At 44.0% G+C, this 18,117-nt stretch overlaps 1 protein-coding gene across 5 annotated transcripts in view; it reads left to right on the plus strand.

Moving 5' to 3' along the window:
- GRIN2A (glutamate ionotropic receptor NMDA type subunit 2A) overlaps nucleotides 1-18,117 on the plus strand; it is a 425,841-nt gene that overhangs the window by 137,794 nt on the left and 269,930 nt on the right. Inside the window, exon 1 of one of the 5 annotated variants that reach the window (XM_074381622.1) lies at nucleotides 7,208-17,916. The exons of 3 other annotated variants lie outside the window; for them this stretch is intronic. In XM_074381622.1, the coding sequence (XP_074237723.1) occupies nucleotides 17,773-17,916 (144 nt within the window). In that variant the 5' untranslated portion in view covers nucleotides 7,208-17,772. Of the gene's footprint in view, nucleotides 1-7,207; nucleotides 17,917-18,117 lie in introns of those variants that run through there. One more of the 5 variants, XM_074381623.1, reaches the window with a different exon arrangement.

The following is an 18,117-nucleotide window of genomic DNA, read 5'->3' on the forward strand; positions in this document are numbered from 1 at the left end:
GAGCCATGGCTTTAGGAAAAAGACACTTAAAAAATATCTTTCATCCTTTTTTATTGGCTACATTCTCAGGGTGGTGATAAGATGTGATCGAGACATGCCAGCAACCAGAAAAAGAAGAGAGGCTTTCAGTTTTGTATCTTTTCAGGAGTGAGAGAACATTTCTCAAAAGGCCTCAAGATGACTTCCCCTCATGCCTCATTGGTCAGAGCTGACTCACGTGCTCACCCCTAAAATCATCACTGACAAAAGCAGTGGGGCTACCATATTGGCTTAGACTAGTGGTTTTCAACTGAGGACAATTTTATCTTTCCCTCCCTGAAGGTAATAGTCTGAAAATGTTTTTGGTTTTCACAGGTAGGTGTTTGTGGGGAGATGTTACTAATACCTAGCATGTAGGGGCCAGGGATGCTGCAAAATATCCTACAATGCACAGCACAGTCCTCTCAGCAAAGAATGATCTGGTCAGTAGTGCAGAGATTGAGACACCCTGGCATAAGCAAAAATGATTTAATCCTGAGCCTTCTGTAGGCAGGTGAACACTTAAACAAAATGATGACTCCATCAGCTTGGAAAAGGGTAGCATGGAAATTGGGTGGGGCACTCCAAGATCATCTGCTTCAGAAGGACTTTGCACATTTTTGATGACTGATGTCATAGGAGACAAATACAGCTCTTTTCTGCAAAATGTTTCTGGATGCCTCTGTCAGACAGAATGGGCCATTGGTCTGACCCAGTCTGGCATTTCTTATCTTCATCAGGCTCACTGCCAAACCCCGAGGATAGGATGTCACCTCTGGCAGAAGATCAGTCAGGATTAATTGATAGTGAAGGTGTGTCCCACTTTGAACCTCTCTCTTACATACCCAGAGCAGTGCAGATTTGGAGTCTTAGGAACAGAGCATTTAGAATCCAGTGCAAAGGAATTTGCAAGAGGCGTGAGAGCGAGCCTGCCATACAAAAGGCTATAAACTAGCCAGAGACCCCTGGTAAATGTAAAAAGGAAGAACATGTTTAACTTGCTTCTATTTGGGGAAAGAAAATAATTTCCTGAAGGAGGCAATCTGTATTTTTAACAATACTGCTTAGTAGTTTTGAGCTCATCAGATACATTTTTCCAGGCCAAATATGATCAGAAATCCTTGAATCATGTTTGCACCCTGGTGATGTAAGGCACCAAGGAAGAGTTTGGCCAATTGGCAAGGAACTGTGACCAACTTGAAGAAACCTATGACATCAACTAATGATCCCCCTGACAATGTTTTCAAAAGAATATTTTGAACAGGGTTTTTCTTTGCCAGGTGATTATGGTAAATGTTTTATTCAAGACCAGTGTCTCTGAATTGCTCAATAATTCCCTGGTCATTGGTTGGAAAATAGTAACACATTTAATCCTTGATCAATAGAGCACAACTGTCACACATATATCTATGAATATTTGAATGCTTGCCTTGTGCCCTGTAATTTATGTTAAAGACAAGAATAATGAAAAAAAAAAAAAAAAACCACAATTTCTTGTCCTTGGTAACTTCCAGTCCAAAAGAGGAGTCAGATTCGAACACATGATTGGAAAGTTGTGGGATGAGAGCTGTCATAACTCTTGCAGGAACACAGCAGACATAGGCTAACATGTAAATGATAAACGTGTGCATCCTTTTCATAACATTTATTTATTTTTCAATTTTTTAAAAATTGTATTTGGGCTCTGGGGTACATGTGCACATCCTGCATCCTGCAGGATTGTTGTATAGATACATACATGCCATGGTGGTTTGCTGTTATCCTTCCCCATTCCCCCACTCTCCCTGCTGTTCCCTCTTCCCTCCCCTCCATCCTCCCATGTAGCCCTTTGAATGTTGTTCCCTTCCCTGTGCACAAGTGTTCTCATTGTTCATCACCCGCCTATGCGTGAAAACATGCGGTGTTTGGTTTTCTGTTCTTGTGTCAGTTTGCTGAGAATGATGGTTTCTAGGTTTATCCATGTCTCTACAAAGGACACAAACTCATCATTCTTTATGGCTGCATAGTATTTCATGGTGTATGTGTACCACATATTTTTTTTCCAGTCTATCATCGATGGGCATTTGGGTTGGTTCCAGGTCTTTGCTATCATATACAGTGCCACACTGAACATACGTGTGCATGTGTCTTTATGACAGAACGATTTATAATCCTTTTGGTATACACCCAGTAATGCAATTGCTGGGTCAAGTGAAATTTCTATTTCTGGATCCTTGAGGAATCACCACACTGCCTTCCACAATGGATGAACTAATTTACACTCCCACCAACAGTGTAAAAGTGTTCCTGTTTCTCCACATCCTCTCCAGCATCTGCTGTCTCCAGATTTTTTAATGATTGCCATTGTAACTGGCGTGAGATAGTATCTCAATGTGGTTTTGATTTGTATTTCTCTAATGACCAATTATGATGAGCATTTTTTCATATGTTTGTTGGCCACATATTTGTCTTCTTTCGAAAAGAGTTTGTTCATATCCTTCATCCACTTTTGAGTGGGTTTGTTTGTTTTTTTCTTGTAAGTCTGCTTTAGTTCTTTGTATATTCTGGATATTAGCCCTTTGTCTGATGGGTAGATTTTGAAAATTTTTCCCCATGATGTTGGTTGCCAGTTTACTCTAATGATTGTTTCATAACATTTATTGAGTATCTAGTGTGAACCAGCCATTGATGCTTAGGGAATTCAAAGTGCTTAGAGGATTTTTAACACATCTGATTTTCTAAAAACTTTTCAAAAGCAATAGGATACATGTTTTATTAAAGATATGTACAGAGCACAATGACAGCCTAGATGAAGAGTGACTTAATTTGGGAATTTGGGAGTGGCATTAGGAAAGACTTCATAAAGACTTAGTAAAGACGTCAACAGAGGAAAGAAAAAGCATAAAAGAGGGCAGGAAAGTCAAACTTTTCTATGCAGTGAAAACCCATGTACGCATGATTTAAAAAATAATATTGCAACCCCTTTCCATGGATCAGGTAGTGGGCAAGTGTAAATTAAGCACCAAATGCTGTAATATCTACACTCAGGGGCTGAACAAAAGGATTATTTAGCACAGGGATTTGACCTCAAGAAGGAGGCAGCTTGGCTGATGGGGGCAAGTTAGGAGGCTTGAAACAATTTGAAAACCCTTCAGCACTAAGCTGTATGGTTCCGGTTATCAGTAAAGTGGAGGTTCAGACCAGGGAGCCTTCACCGTGGGCTAGAGTAATTGCAGAAGCTTTTCCGGCTGAGATAAATGAACATTGGTGGCATCTTTGTAGGATACTGAGAAATAATTCCATATATAGTGAGAAGTGGAAAATCACATCAAGACCTGTCCCGCTTTGGGAGGCATCATGGCAGAGGGTAATGTTCAGCTCCAGAAGAAGATAAGGAGTTGGCAAATCAGCATTTAAAGTTTGGGCTTGCTGCTGATGCAATCCCAGCTGCCTTTCTGAGGTGAACCTTGGGTGCTTTCTTGGTGTGCCACTTTGATGATCAGCATGATGGGTTGGAACGAATGTCATCTTTGAGTTCAAAGGCCTGTACTGAATCCCAGCTGTGTCTCTCACTAGCTGTGTGACCTAGGAAAAGTTATGTAACTATATCAAGCCTCTGTTTCTTCATCTATAAAGTAGGGATGATAATATCTAAATTGTAGGATACTAGAGAGATTAGAAATCTGCAAAAAGTGTCTAAGATAGTGCCAAATGTAAAATGCAGAGAGCCCATTAGAGGTAGCTCTTTGAATGAGTTAGGTTATGTTTAGCTGCAAGGAATTGTGAGAACCTTGACTCAAAGTAGCTTATACAATGTATACATTTATTATTTCACTTGACCAGAAGCTCTGAAGTAGATCAGGGTTGGGAACTAATGGATTCAGTGGCCCAATGGTATCAGTAAGAATCTACCTTCTTCCCTTCTATCTGCTCTACCATCCTTAGTGTTGAGTCTACTCATAGGCTGGTTATAAAAGGGTTCCTGAAGTTTGAGGCATTGCATACAGACACAAATATGTTGTGGTAGAAGAGAGATTTTATCTTCCTATGGCCCCCTTAGGTGTGAGTTAGTAAATGTTTCCCCATGCCCCGTCCATCCCAACCTCAGCAGATTCTATTTAATATATCAAGTCCAGGATTAAGGGTCAGCATCCTGAACTATGTACTGATAGAGTATATTATGTATTAATTAGCTATTAGTGTGTAACAAATCATATCAAAACTTAGAAGTTTGAAGCAACAAGCATTTATTATCTCACTGATTATGTGGATCATGTTCAGAAGCAAGTTAGCTGGGGGATTCTTGCTTAGGGTCTCTTGTGAGGTTGTGGTAGGTACATTGGCCCAAGGCTGGACTGAGGCTGGAGGATCGACTGGCATGGATGGCTCCTTTCCAATGCTGCTGGCAGGAGGCCTCATTTATTGACTTTGAGAACCTCTCCATGGGGCTGCTTGAAGTCCCTCATGTCATGGCAGCCAAGTCCCTCAGAGTAAGTGATCCAGAAGAGAGAGAGAAGGAAGCCACATTGCCTTTGTTGCTGTCATCTTAGAAATCACAGCCTGTCTTTTCTGCCACACTCCATTAATGAGAATAGAGTTGCTAAGCACACAGGGAAGATTAAGCTTTACGTCTGGAAAGAGGGAAGTACTGAGAAATTTGCAGACATATTTTAAAACTACCCTATGGGTAGCACAACAGAAATTTCATGGTTATCTGGTGGTCAGGAAGTGGAGTGCATTTTTTGGAGCCAACTACAAGGTCTACCACACTATTGCTGTTAATCACCTAAGGAACATTTATGGAGCCCCTACTGTGTACATATCATTGGACAAGGAGGCATGAACCCTGATAATTATGGCATAGAGGGAGTGTAAGATGCCTTGGGACTATACTGGGATATAGAAAGCTAAATCTGGAGAAGGACAAATGAAGTACCAGGGAGGGACTGCAGATTGCAGAAGGAGGTGGTTTACTTCCAATTAGCACATTCATGGAAGGACTTCACTGAGGAGGTGGGCTTTGAGCTGAATTTCTATGGAGTAGGTTAGATTTACACATTCAAGGATGAGTATTGTGTGTGTTGTGTTTGGGCTGATCAAAAGGATGGTCATACCAAAGTTATCAGCACTTACTGAGCACCTAGTCTGTGCCAGACACTGAACATATATTATCTTAACCTTTCCTGGAAGACAGGCAATATTACTCGCATTTTACAGATGAAGAAACAAGCCCATGTAGCTAGGGCTACATGAGGCCATGTAGCTAGGAAGAGGCCCCACTCAGCCTTACTTGTGTTTTAAAGACCTTAGGGGACAGTGCCTTGCCTTAAGGAACTTGCCTAGCTTGTTCAAAGTAAGGCTTTTATATAACAGTTTAACGTCAGGGAGTAGGTACAGCAGAATGAGTAATCTCTTTACAAAAGAATTTGTCATTGTATTGAACCTTTACAGAAGATTCTCCTTAATTATCAAGCCCACACCCCACCTAATACATTGAAAATATGATTCAAAATTTATTAAGATTTACTTTGCACATCTTTCCCCCTGGAATTCCCACTCCATGTTATACCTTTTGTAGGCTGGGCTGTTGGAAGAATTAGCTGGTTAAAAATTAGCTTATAAAACTGGGAAGGTTAATGGAAGAAGAGAGGTCTTACACATTCCCTGCACTTTTTTTTTTTTATGATAAAGGTGATAAGATTCATCCAAGTAAAAAGACATTAATTGTTGCTGATTAACACTGGGAACTCCACCCACTCAGACCACCACTTGTGTATTGGAGGTGAGGGGGGTGCCTTAACCTGGGTTACTTTGCCAAGGGGCTTTGATGTCGGGTGGAGGCAGAGAAGGAAGGGCTTAGGGTAAGCAGAGAGAAAGCCGCCTCCTGCAGCCTGTAGCAGAGGGGAGTGCTCCAAGCTGGGGCCGCTTTTGCAGAGCAGATAGGACAGCTCACCAGCACACCCCAACCTGCCAGCCTCCCCCACAGCTGCCTCCAGCCTCCAGAGTGGCTTATTCAGGAACAGAGGCAGATGCAGAGTCAGAGTGCAGCTGTGTGAGGGTTGTGTGGGTGTGTCTCCATAGGAGTCTGTGCAGTTTGTCTGTGGTGTGTGTGTGTAGGGAATATGTAGGATTGTATGTGTACATGTGAGTTTATTTGTATTTGTGTGTGACATGTGTATCTGTGTGTGGTAGCTGTGAATGTATGTGGTGTGGATGTGTGTTTCTTTGTGAGTATATAAGTGTGAGTATGTGTGTTTGTGTGCTGTGGGTGTAGCATTATATTTGCGGTGTGGATGTGTATTATGGATATGTGTTTGTGTACGGTGTGTGTGTGTGGTATGAATGTGCGTGCATGTATTTGTGTGTGGCAAATCACAGAAGTGTGTGGATGTGTATTTGTGACTGTGTTCATGTGTTTTTGAGTGTGTGTGGTGTTGTGTTTGTGGGTGTGTTTGTGTATTTGTGTTGTGTGTGTGCAGAGTTGTAAGTGTGCATGTTTGTGTGGTATGGATGTGTGTTGTGTATTTGTGTGTGTATGGTATGGATGTGTTTGTGTATTGTGTGTGGTGTGAATGTGTGTGTAGTGTGTTTGTATGAGTGGTGTGGATGTGTATGGTGTATTCGTGTGTGTGCAACTGCGAGTGTGTATGTGTGGTGTAGATGTGTGGCGTGTGTTTGTGTATGTGGTGTGGATGTGCGTGTTGTGTATTTGTGAGTGTGGTGTGGCTGTGTGTTGTGTCTGTCTGGTGTATTTGTGTGTGTGGTGTGGATTGTGTGTTGAGTGCGTTTGTGGGTGTGTGCGTGCGCACTGTCAGTGTGCCAAGTTGCAAGTGTGTATGTTTGTGTGGAATGGATGTGTGCTGTGTATTTTTGTGTGCCGTGTGGAGGTGTATTGTGTATTTTCGTGGGTGTGTGTTTGCATGTGCGCTGTGAGTGTGCTGGGTTGCTGAGTGTGTACGTGATGAGTGTGTGACTGCCGTGCCCCTGCTCCGAGCGGCGGGGCCCAGGACTCCCCTCTCTCTTGCAGCCTGGCTCAGGCTCCTCATCGCTGAGGGAGGGAGGGGGCTTCTGTCCAGCATCGGGTCCTTCGAACGGGTCCTCCCAGGAGCCGAGCGAGCAGCTGCCCGCCCCGCCCCGGCGCTGGCCCTCCCGGCGCCCACCTCCCCCCCGCCCCCGCCGCCGGTCCCTCCAGCCGCAGCGCAATCCTCACCGCCCTCCGTTCTGTAGGTGGCAGCCTTGGTAAGCCTTGCTCCCATCCCGCTCCTGGGGAGAGAGGAGCTTCACTAAAAGACTTAGACTCTGGCGCCTCGATTTTCAAACAAACAACTCTCTTTTACAGTTTAAAAATGAAAACAAGAGATCCAGAGAATGCGCTTTTAAACAAAGCCACATTTACCTGAGACCCTGGGGACAGAGAGCAAGTTTTTGGTGCAGGTTTGGAGTGCAGCTCATCCCTGCTCCCGCTGCGAATGTGTATCCTTATTCGCCTTCCAGTAGTGAGCAAGAGAGCAACGGAGAAAACGCACTAGACACAGCCAAACCTCTTTAAATCCTGGCACCAAGGACAGGAGCGGTTCCCCTCTCTGCCTTTCTTTTCCACTCACTTTCTATCGTTGATCAGCAAACATCAGTGGGGACATTGTAGGGTGGGAGGTGGTGTCTGCTCCCTGCTGGGTGGACACCACGCTAGAGTCAGGGTCACAAAATAGAAGCAGCCCTGGTTTCAGTCTGATGTGGCAAAGACCTAAAGTAAACAAACAGTGAATTTGCAGCTGTATGAGGGATATGGGGCCTGGAGGAGGGGCCAGGGACTTCTTGGAGGAGGTGACACTGCTCCAGTTTTTAAAGGACCAGTTGTAATTATCTAGGCTGGGGACATTTGGCAATATCTAGGTTTTTCGGTTGTCCAAACTGGGAATGAGGTGGAGTTGCTTCTGGCATCTAGTTATAGAGGCCAGGGATGCTTCTAAATACCCTGCATTGCATGCACGACAGCCCCTTCCAATGCAGAATTATCCAGCTCCAAATGTCCGCAGTGCTGGGGTTGAGAAACAAAGGTCTAGACAAAAGGGAGAAAAGAACTGTGGTTTGAATATTTGTGTCACTCTAGAATTCATATGTTGAAATCTTGACCTCCAAAGTGATAGGATGAGGAAGTGAAACCTTTGGGTGGTGATTAGGTCATAAATGGGATTAGTGCCCTTATAAAAGAGGCAGGGCAAAGATCTGTAGACCTTTCCTCTGTGAGGACACAGTGAGAAGGCAGCACCTATGATCCAGGAAGCTAACCCTCACCAGACACCTTGATCTTGAACTTCTCAACCTCTAGAACTGCAAGAAATAAATTTCTGTTATTTATAAGCCCAGTTTATGGTGTTTTGTTACAGCAATCTGAATAGAGGAAGGCAGAAAAGTGTTCCAGGGGATGATGATGTGGACTGGGAGGAGTTGCAGACAGCTGGATTTGTCTGGAAAGACTGATGGGTGTGGGAGAGGGCTTAGAAATGAGATTAGAACAGGGCACAATGGTTCATGCCTGTAATTCCAACATTTCGGGAGGCCGAGGCAAGAGGATTGCTTGAATCCAGGAGTTTGAGAGTAGCCTGGGCAACATAGCAAGACCCTGTCTCTACAAATAACGTAAAAATTATCTGGGCGTGGTGGCATGTTCTGCAGTCTCAGATACTTGGGAGTCTGAGATGGGAGGATCACCTGAGTCCGGGAGGTCGAGCTGCAGTGAACCATGATCACTCACAAGCCTGGATGACAGTGAGAGACCCTGTCTCTAAAAAATAAAAACAAATAACAGTAATGATAAAAGCAATAGGAGAAGAGAAGCTGTCAGATGGAAATGAATGAGGACCCTTGAGTGTCATGCTAAGGGGTTTAGAGTTTATCTTAGGAAAGGGGAAATGTTAACTGGTTTTAAGCAGGAGTGACATAGTCCAATATGCTTTTTAGACGATCACTCTGGATACTACACATCAGGTGCAGTGGAGGGTGGCAGGGCTGCATTTTGCAGGAGCGGCTTCAAATGTGGGCTGTTAGTGCATGCAAGCGGAGAAACGATCACGATGTTTCCACAAAAGGACTTAGAATTGGTTTAGTTAATGCAGTACAGTAGAATGCAGTTATATAATAGGGTCATTTTTATATTTCAGTAAGAAAGCTATGGGAAGAAGAGCTTTAGGGAGATAGAATTTTACATGGCTGCCATGCCTTTTCATTTAAATGACCAACCAGGTCAGCACATTGCATAAGGACACGGACAAGTAACTTCTGTGCTACCCAAGGCGGAACTCTCCAGTAGCCCAAATTCCAATGATCCATCCATCCAGGGAGATGTCTGTGAGATGATAGGTCATCAAGACAAATGAGGAATTGTTTGTCTCCACAGCGTGAATCCTCCTGGGATTGGAGGTGTCACCCAACAAAGCATCATGGGTTGTATCCCTAACCAAAAATATCCATCCATACATACGTACATACATCCATCATATATATATGTTGAAGTCCTAACCCTCAGGACCTCAGGATGTGACCTTATTGGGAGAGAGGTTTTTACAGAGGTAATCAAGTTAAAATGATGTCATTAGGGTGAGCCCTAATCTGATAAGAGTGGTTTCCTTACAAAAAGAGAAAATTGGACAGAGGCAGACATGCAGAAAGAGGAGATGGTATGAAGATGCATACAATCTTTTAAAAAAGTAAGTACTAAAGTACTAATATTTTTATTATGGCATAAATGGAAAGAACGCCATCTATGAGCCAAGGAACGCCTGAGGCTACCAGAAGCTAAGAGAAAGGCATGAAAGAGATTGTTCTTCAGAGACTCCAGAGGGAACCACTGACACCTTGATCTTAGACTTTTAGCCTCTAGAACTATGAGAAAAAAAAATTCTGTTTTTTTTTCTTGTTCAAGCCACCAAGTTTGCCATGCTTTGCCTAGGCAATTCTAGAGAACTAATGCTAATACCAGTCATACAGAGTGATTGAAAAGGGGAGAAGTCCTGGTGAATTTCAGAAAAACCCCTGATGTCAGTTATGCAAGTGAGATTATCAGGGGACTCTGAATCAGTCATAAGTTTTACCTAAAGCAGTCAGCAGAAAGATAATTAAATTCCATAGAAATCCATTAATCATGCCAGGCATGGTGGCTGACACCTGTAATCCCACCACTTTGAGAGACCCAGGCAGATGGATCATTTGAGGTCACAAGTTCGAGACCAGCTTGGCCAGCATGGTGAAACCCCATCTCTACTACAAATATAAAAATTAGCCAGGTATGGTGGAACCTGTAGTCCTAGCTACTTGGGAGGCTGAGGCAGGAGAATCGCTTGAACCCAGGAGATGGAGGTTGCAGTGAGCCAAAATTGTGCCACTGCTCTCCAGCATGGGTGACAAAGCAAGACCTTGTCTCAAAAAAAAAAAAAAAAAAAAAAAGAAAGAAGTGAAGATGAAATAAAAGATATTGTCATGTTGTTAAAGAGGACTTGCAAGCCAGGATGAGACTCTATTTAGTGGGGGTCACTGAAGGGTTTTAGGAAGATTATTGTAAGCTGAAGTTTCAATGTGTAATTTTGATATGTATGTGATATTCAAATTAGCTGACCTATTAGGACTGTGTCAGCTAATAAATGACTGAATGCAGATACTGAAGCATGCTTTCTCAAAATGCAAACTCCTAGTGGTTCTCGAGATGAGCAGGGGGGTCACACCAATATCAGGAGAACTCTAGATTTGGGGAATCTTTAAGAAGGCCGAGGACCAGTAAGTCTCCTGATTAGATATACCAGTTTTCTCCCACGTGGGGCTTTTAAAGATGAGTGACACCTTTACCTCTTGACCTTAACCTTTTATTAGCCAGGGAGTCATCATCATTCTCAAAGTCTGACTCCATCAATTCTGAGCCAGTTTTCTTCTTTTTTTTTTTTTTTTTTTTTTTGAGATGGGATCTCGCTCTATTGCCCAGGCTCGGGTGCAGTGGCACGATCTCGGCTTACTGCAACCTCCGCCTCCCAGGTTCAAGCAATTCTCCTGCCTCAGCCTCTCCAGTAGCAGGGACTACAGGCATGTGCCAACACTCCCAGCTAATTTTTTGTATTTTTGGTAGAGACAGGATTTTACCACATTGGTGAGGATGGTCTCGAACTCCTCGCCTCAAGTGATCCGCCTGCCTCCACCTCCCAAAGTATTGGGATTGCAGCTGTGAGTCACCATGCCCGGCCCTGAGCCAGTTTAGATCCATGTTTTGCTAAGCTCCCTTGATCACTGACCTATTCTGAAGGCAGAGAAAGACAAAACTTTTGTCTTTGGGACACTTGTGATTTGGTTGCACAGAACATGGAGCTTCTGCCCTTCACGCTGCCAGTCTCAGTTCTCATGGCCACCTGGCATCACGAAGGCATTCAACTCTGCTAAGGCTTTGTCCTCTTCACCTTTCAGCAGGTGTTCCTTGCTGGTTGTTTGGCCTGGGTGATAGGAAAAGAACAGAAGAGAGTGGGCCTATGTGCCTCTGTCTCTTTTTTCTTCAGTGACCCAAGAAGGCAGGAGAAAGAATACACTTCTGAGCTGCCTTTCCTACGATTGGCTGCTGGGCTGGGATGGGGCTGGGGAACTTGCCTGTTGTGATGAACAGTGAAGAAGCAGGGATTTTGTGCAGCATCAGCACATGCATAAGGCTGTGCTGGGAAGAACAATGACAGGGCTCCAGAGAGACTGACTGCAGCTGCCCCTTTCATGCTGGTTGCACATGCTTGCTTCTGTCTGGCTCCCCTCCTGGACTGCATAGATAGCTTGTTCACACCTGAATCCCTGGCGCCTGGGTTCAAGAAAGGCATAGCTTTCATTTCTGAGCATTTTACATGTGCCATGAGATTTACCGTCATTATGAACAGATTTGGAAACTGAGGTTTGGAGGGATTACGAGACTTGCCCAAAGACATTGAGCTTCATGAAGAGAAGATCATGGCCCTGTTCTAAAGATCTCTCCAATCCCTCACTCTCAGTTTTGTTTCATCACATCATCCTGTTTATTTCCATTATAACTTATATCCCAGTTGCCAACTTTCTTGCTCATTGATGCATTTAGTGTCTCTCTCCCCCTCCAGGCTCTGGATTTTTGATAGCAGCACCTCTGTTTCCTGGGTTCACCTGAGTGTGTAACACAGGCCCATCATACAGCCAAAGCTCTACAATGTTTGTTAACAAAATGAATGAATGAATGATTTGAACCCAGACCTATTTGGCCAAAGTTTCACTCTGTAACCTCTGCTCACAGCAGAGTTCCACGTGTTATAATCTTTCTTGGTGGATGTTGATGAAATTGAATTACAGTTCAAGGTTGGTAGGTGGGGGTATAAGATACATGCATGTGAGAAAGTCACAGAAATGCATCCCAATATAGGTATGATCATGTGCCCAGGATTGCAGGTTAAACTTGCCCACAGGTGCAAACCAGCTGGAGCACATGTTGTATCCAAGGAGCCTGTTGTGCTGAAAGGCATGGTGTGGTGATGGGTTCTAGAAACCCTCCATTATTAGGTAAGGACACTAGATATTGATCTCTTTCACATAAGCAGAGCCTTAAGTTAGGAGTTCCAGCTGGGAGTCAGGCAGAACATGTGATGGAACCTCTCTGGGCCTCAGTTTTCCCATTTGTTTTTTGGTGTGTGTTCTACCACTATTGTTTAATGGCTCAGGGTCGCATTAAATGGTCTGTGCTCAACCCTGAATCCACCACTTTCTAGTCGTATGCCTTTTGGAAAGTTTTCATTTTCCTATGTGCCTCATTTCCTCATCTGTGAAATGGGGATAATGATAGTATTTACCTTTGAAGGTGGGTTGCAAGGGCTTAAAGTTAATTTATATAAAGCACTTGGAACAGATGGTAAATGTCTGGCTTACTGGATTAATGAGAGGATCAAATGAGATACTGACTTTTCATAGTGCAAAAGTAGCTAAAAGAAACTCAGCAGAGGTGGCATTTGGATCAACGTCTCTCTGTGGAAGGTATCAAATTGGATGAGAAGCTTAGAAGTGGGTAGACCCACATTTAAAAAATCACTTAATTTGTCCAATGTGTGCCAATTTTTACTTATAAAGCATCATCATCAATTTTGTCTCATAGAAGTCTCCTATGTCTCTATGGCATAGCCATAATTACCCAAGGCTCAATCAGCTTCAAGTAGCTTGTTTGAAGGTCACATTTCTTAGTTATTTGTTCATGGATTTCTTGAAAGCCTACTATATGCTAGGCTCAGCATAAAATGGGGTCAAAAACCAGGTGGTCTTTCTGCTTACGTGAATCTGACAGTCTAGAGGAGGAGGCAGATATTTAAAAAAAAAAAGTATCATGCAATTAAATATGATGCACTGTAATAAGCATTGTGTGACCCACCCAGAAAGGTCAGAGGAGGTTCCCTGAGGACATGGACTGAAACTGAGATATGAAGACTAGGGTGGATGATGGAGTGTAAGGTAGAGCATTTCAGGAGGTGAAAACAGCCTGGGCATAGGCCCTGTGGCAGGAAGGACCATAGCAAATGTCTGATCTGAAAAAATTGCCTGAGAAAACCCGGGTGCTTGGAGGGGAAAGAGTGAAGGAGGGAAGAGCAGTAGCATGCTGAGACCTCCATGCCAGATTTGGGAGTTATGTCTTTATCATAAGAGCAGAAAGAAACCACTGAAGATTTTAAAGCCAGCGTGGTTGCTGGTGAACATCAGATTTACCTTCCAGAAGCATCCTCTGGTGGCCACGTGGAGAACCGGCTTCAGGGGAGAGGAGAGCAGGCAGTAAGTTACAGTAGCTAAGAAGCATTCATCATTCCACGGGTAGTTACTGAGCACCACTGCCTGCAGACTCTGTGCTGGGCACCAGGAACACAGCAGTGAACACAACAAAGCCCCTGCCTTCAAGAGATGACATTTGAGTACAAGGACAGAGAGAGCAAATGGATGAGCAAGTGAATGAATGTGTCAGGTAGCAATGTGGCTGGGAAGAAAAACTTAAAAGCAGGACGAGAGAATAGAGCACATTGGCTGCCATTCAGACAGGAAAGACCTCTTGAGGTGCTGACATTGAAAGTGGGGAACAGGCATGGGAATATCTGGGAGAAGGGCCTTCTAGGGGGCGCAGAGCAACAGCTGAGACCCTGAGGTGGGAACGGGCTTAGGGTATTTGAAGAACATCATAGGAGTCAGTGTGGCAGGAGAGAAGGATTAAAAGACGCAGATTGCCCGGGCACAGTGGTTCACGCCTATAATCCTAGCACTTTTGGAGGCTGAAGTGGGTGGATCACCTGAGGTTGGGAGTTCGAGACCAGCCTAGCCAATATGGAGAAGCCCCGTCTTTACTAAAAAATACAAAATTAGCCAGGTGTGGTGGTGCATGCTTGTAATCCCAGCTACTCGGGAGGCTGAAGCAGAATTGCTTGAACTTAGGAGGCAGAGGTTGCAGTGAGCCAAGATCCCGCCATTGCACTCCAGCCTGGGCAACAAGAGTCACATTCCATCTCAAAAAAAAAAAAAAAAAAGAGGCAGATTATGAAGGTCACATTAAGGATTTTTGTATTTTATTTGGAGGGTGAGAAGAGGCCATTGGAAGCCAGAGCTGGGAAGTGAGGTGAACTAAGTGGCAGGGGGATTCTAGCGTAGGCTTCTTCTTTTCTCAAATTCTAGGGCCCCTACACCACTTTCCTGAGTTCAGATTTCTCTCTGGCCTCATGATAGTAGCATTTTTAACAATGTCAGCAGCCAGTATAGCAGAGCCTACTCCCTATGTGGTGCATCGGACGTAAAACCGAAGAAGCTATACTTTTCATTTTTTTTAGGGCAATGCATAATACATTTATTTATTGCTTTTATCACTAGAATGTGGGCACCTTGACAGCAATGTTGCTCACTGCTATATCTCTGAAGCCTTAAATAGTATCTGAGATCGTAGCTGTCAATAACTATTTGCTCTGTTAGTAGATGATCACCCTGCACTTAAGTTTCTATGTAATGACTCCTGGCCAGAGAGCAGAGATTCAGCAAAGAAAAAAGTAAAAAGAAAAAGATGAGAGAGGCCCCTTTATAACTTATCCATGTAAAAAACACAAAATAAGAAGTCTTGGGCTTAAGACAGAATGCAAATAGAAAACATCAGTGACAAAATCTTTCTGTCTAAAAACACCTGATCTTTGTGTGAGACCTTTCCAGGATGCATAGATTTTCAGGTAGGATCTTAAGGCTCAGGGCAAGAGTGAGGACAGGCAGGAGACCAAAACCAATACCCTTGTCCTTGTCCCCATAGCAGGTGTGAGGTCTGAGCACGTGGCTGGAGATAGCAGCCACACCACTTTGGTGCCTTCCAAGGAGGCAGTGTCTCAGCTGTGCACGTGTTATTCAAGCAAAAACAGCATGGTCTGAAGCAGAGAAAGGGGAAGGAAACTCAGCAGGAGTCTATTATATTTTCTGCTAGAACTGACAGTAATATTGAAGGATGAGAGAAATGCAGTAATATTGAAGGACGAGATAAATGACGAGAGAAATGAGAGTTGTATAACATTTAATGATATTTTTTAAATCACCCAAGAAGATGAAGATGACTTGAAACATCTCTGAAAATGATCCCTTCCTGTCTGTAGGCAGCCTGGCTTGCACATTGCCCATGCTTGGTTTCTATCATCAGTGATAAACTTCGAGGATGCTGCAGCCTCCAACTATATATATATATATATAGTTGTTTGTTTGTTTATTGTGGTTTTTGTGGGGTGTTTTTTGTTTGTTTGTTTTGAGATGGAGTTTCACTCTGTGGCCAGGCTGGAGTGCAGCGACACAATTTTGGTTCACTGCAACCTCTGCCTCCTGGGTTCGAGTGATTCTCCTGTCTCAGCCTCTTGAGTAACTGGGATTATAGGTGTGCACCACTACGGCTGGCTAATTTTTGTATTTTTAGTAGAGACGGTGTTTTAACTTGTTGGCCAGGCTGGTCTCGAACTCCTGACCTCAGGTGATCAGCCTCCCTTGGCCTCCCAAACTGCTGGGATTAAAGGTGTGAGTCACCATGCCACGTCTGAGTTTCTACTTTAACTGGTTACCCTAGGCAAACCATGAAGAAGCCATTGCATGAATGCGACAGGAAACTTTTTAGTTACAGATGAGCTGAGACATATGCCAGTTCCCCAAAATAAATGTTGGGGCATTAACTTTTAAGTGCTACATTGAATTTTTCTGTTTAATGTTTTATACAGCATTCCTATCTTTTTTTTTTTAAATGCTGTTTTTCTCTTGAGTCTACATGACTGCAGACTTTAAGAGGGTGTGCAACAGTGCTCTTTTTGTAGACTCTCTTTTCCAGTTTTCCATAGATTAATGGATTCAGTGAGACAGAAAGAGGGCCACTCCAGCTCTGGGGAGAAAAGACAGAGTTGGGAAAGTGAGATCCCTCTGCATATGGTTGTGGATGATTAGGAGACTAAGAAGGAGATCAAAGAGGATTCCCCCTTTTCTATATTACTCAATTAATTTTAGCTGTAATAACAAATAATTCCTGCACAATTTTAATGCCTTAGTGCAAGAGTTGGTAAGCTATGGTCCTCCAGCCCAATTTGGCCCCTTGTTTGCTTTTGTAAATAAAGTTTTATTGGAACACACTCACACCCAATTGTTTACAGATCATCTAAGGAAGCTTTTATGCTATGATGACAGTGTTGAGCCATTGTGAGAGACACTGCATGGCCTGCAAAGCTGTAAATATTTGCTCTCTAGCCCTTTACCAAAGAAATTTTTCTGACCTCTGGCTTAACAATAAAGCTTAGTGTTTGCTAATCTGAAGGTCCAATGGTGGGTGTTCCTGGGGTCAGCAGGCATCTTCTCTTCATGTGGGGATTTAAGAACTCAGTCTCTTCTATCCTGTGGTTCTGCCATCCTCTAATAACAGGATTTTCTGCAAGCAGCCAGTGGAAGCAGAAAGGAGAGAAGAAAGAGTGTCCTACCCCTCCAAAACTCTGGCCCATATATTTTTTGATGAACTAGTCACATGGCTACACCCAGATGCAGAGCTGCTGGGAAAAGTCCATGGCTATGCAGCTGGCTCCCGGTGACAGTGCCACACTGTAAATGGGAGCACACATTCATTTTGGACCTGTAGACGTCACCACCATGCTTTTTCCCTACTATGCTGGATGTCTGCATTGGAATTATTGCTCCACTTACTGACTGTGAAGCTCTGGGGAATTTAACAAAACGCTCTGTGCCCCAATTTGCTCATCTTTGAAATGGACACTCACAGTTTCCTGCCTCATAGAGTTGCTGCAAGCAGTGAATAACATATTATTTACTGCTCGGCACAGACCTGGCATGGGGTGTATGTAGAACATATGTCACTGATCAAGAATGATGCTGGCATTTTCAGTGACTTGACAAAAACTAGAGGCACCCAGCAACAGCCTTCAGAGTACTTTGTAATGAGTCCCCAACCTCCTGCACTTCCAGGAGAAGCCAGGTGGACGTTGGAGGAGAGGTTCCCCGGAGAGATTAGTCCAGGCCAAGGCAGTAGAGACAGCTCGAGGGCAGAAAGGGGTCTCTACTCAAAAAGACAAGGATGCTTCTTGGCATGCCTTGGATGAGGGAGGAGAGAGGAGGAGCGTGCAGGAGAGAGGAAGCACTTGGTTGGTGGGTGCAGCAGCATCTCTGGTTTAGTCCTTTACTTCATCAACATCCCGTTACTTGTGACGAATAAGTGTGGGGACAGCATCTAGATGGGAAGTTGCAGAGGCACCGGGCCAGCCCATGCTGAAAGCTTACCAACTCCAGCGCTCACAGAAGGTAAGACACCAGCAAGGATTCCTCATATCTCACTGGGTTCCTCTTTTACCATCAGAAGCCAAGGAAATTTCCAAAATATTCCATCGATGTCCAGAGCAGCACTGGAAGGTAGGAAGAGCAGGATTTGTCATCTTATTTTGCATATGACTAGATGGAGTCACTGAGAGACACCAACTCACTCAGCTAATAAGTGCAGATCCAGGGCTGGCAGCCAGGCTCCTATGATGCTGTGTCTGTGGCTGTTGCTTCTGAGAGGAGGCAGGAAGAATGATCCTTGGAGCACTGGTGGCGGTGGGAGGGGGGAACATT

This window comes from Saimiri boliviensis, chromosome 12, assembly GCF_048565385.1.
Source record: "Saimiri boliviensis isolate mSaiBol1 chromosome 12, mSaiBol1.pri, whole genome shotgun sequence".
Lineage (NCBI taxonomy): Eukaryota > Metazoa > Chordata > Mammalia > Primates > Cebidae > Saimiri > Saimiri boliviensis.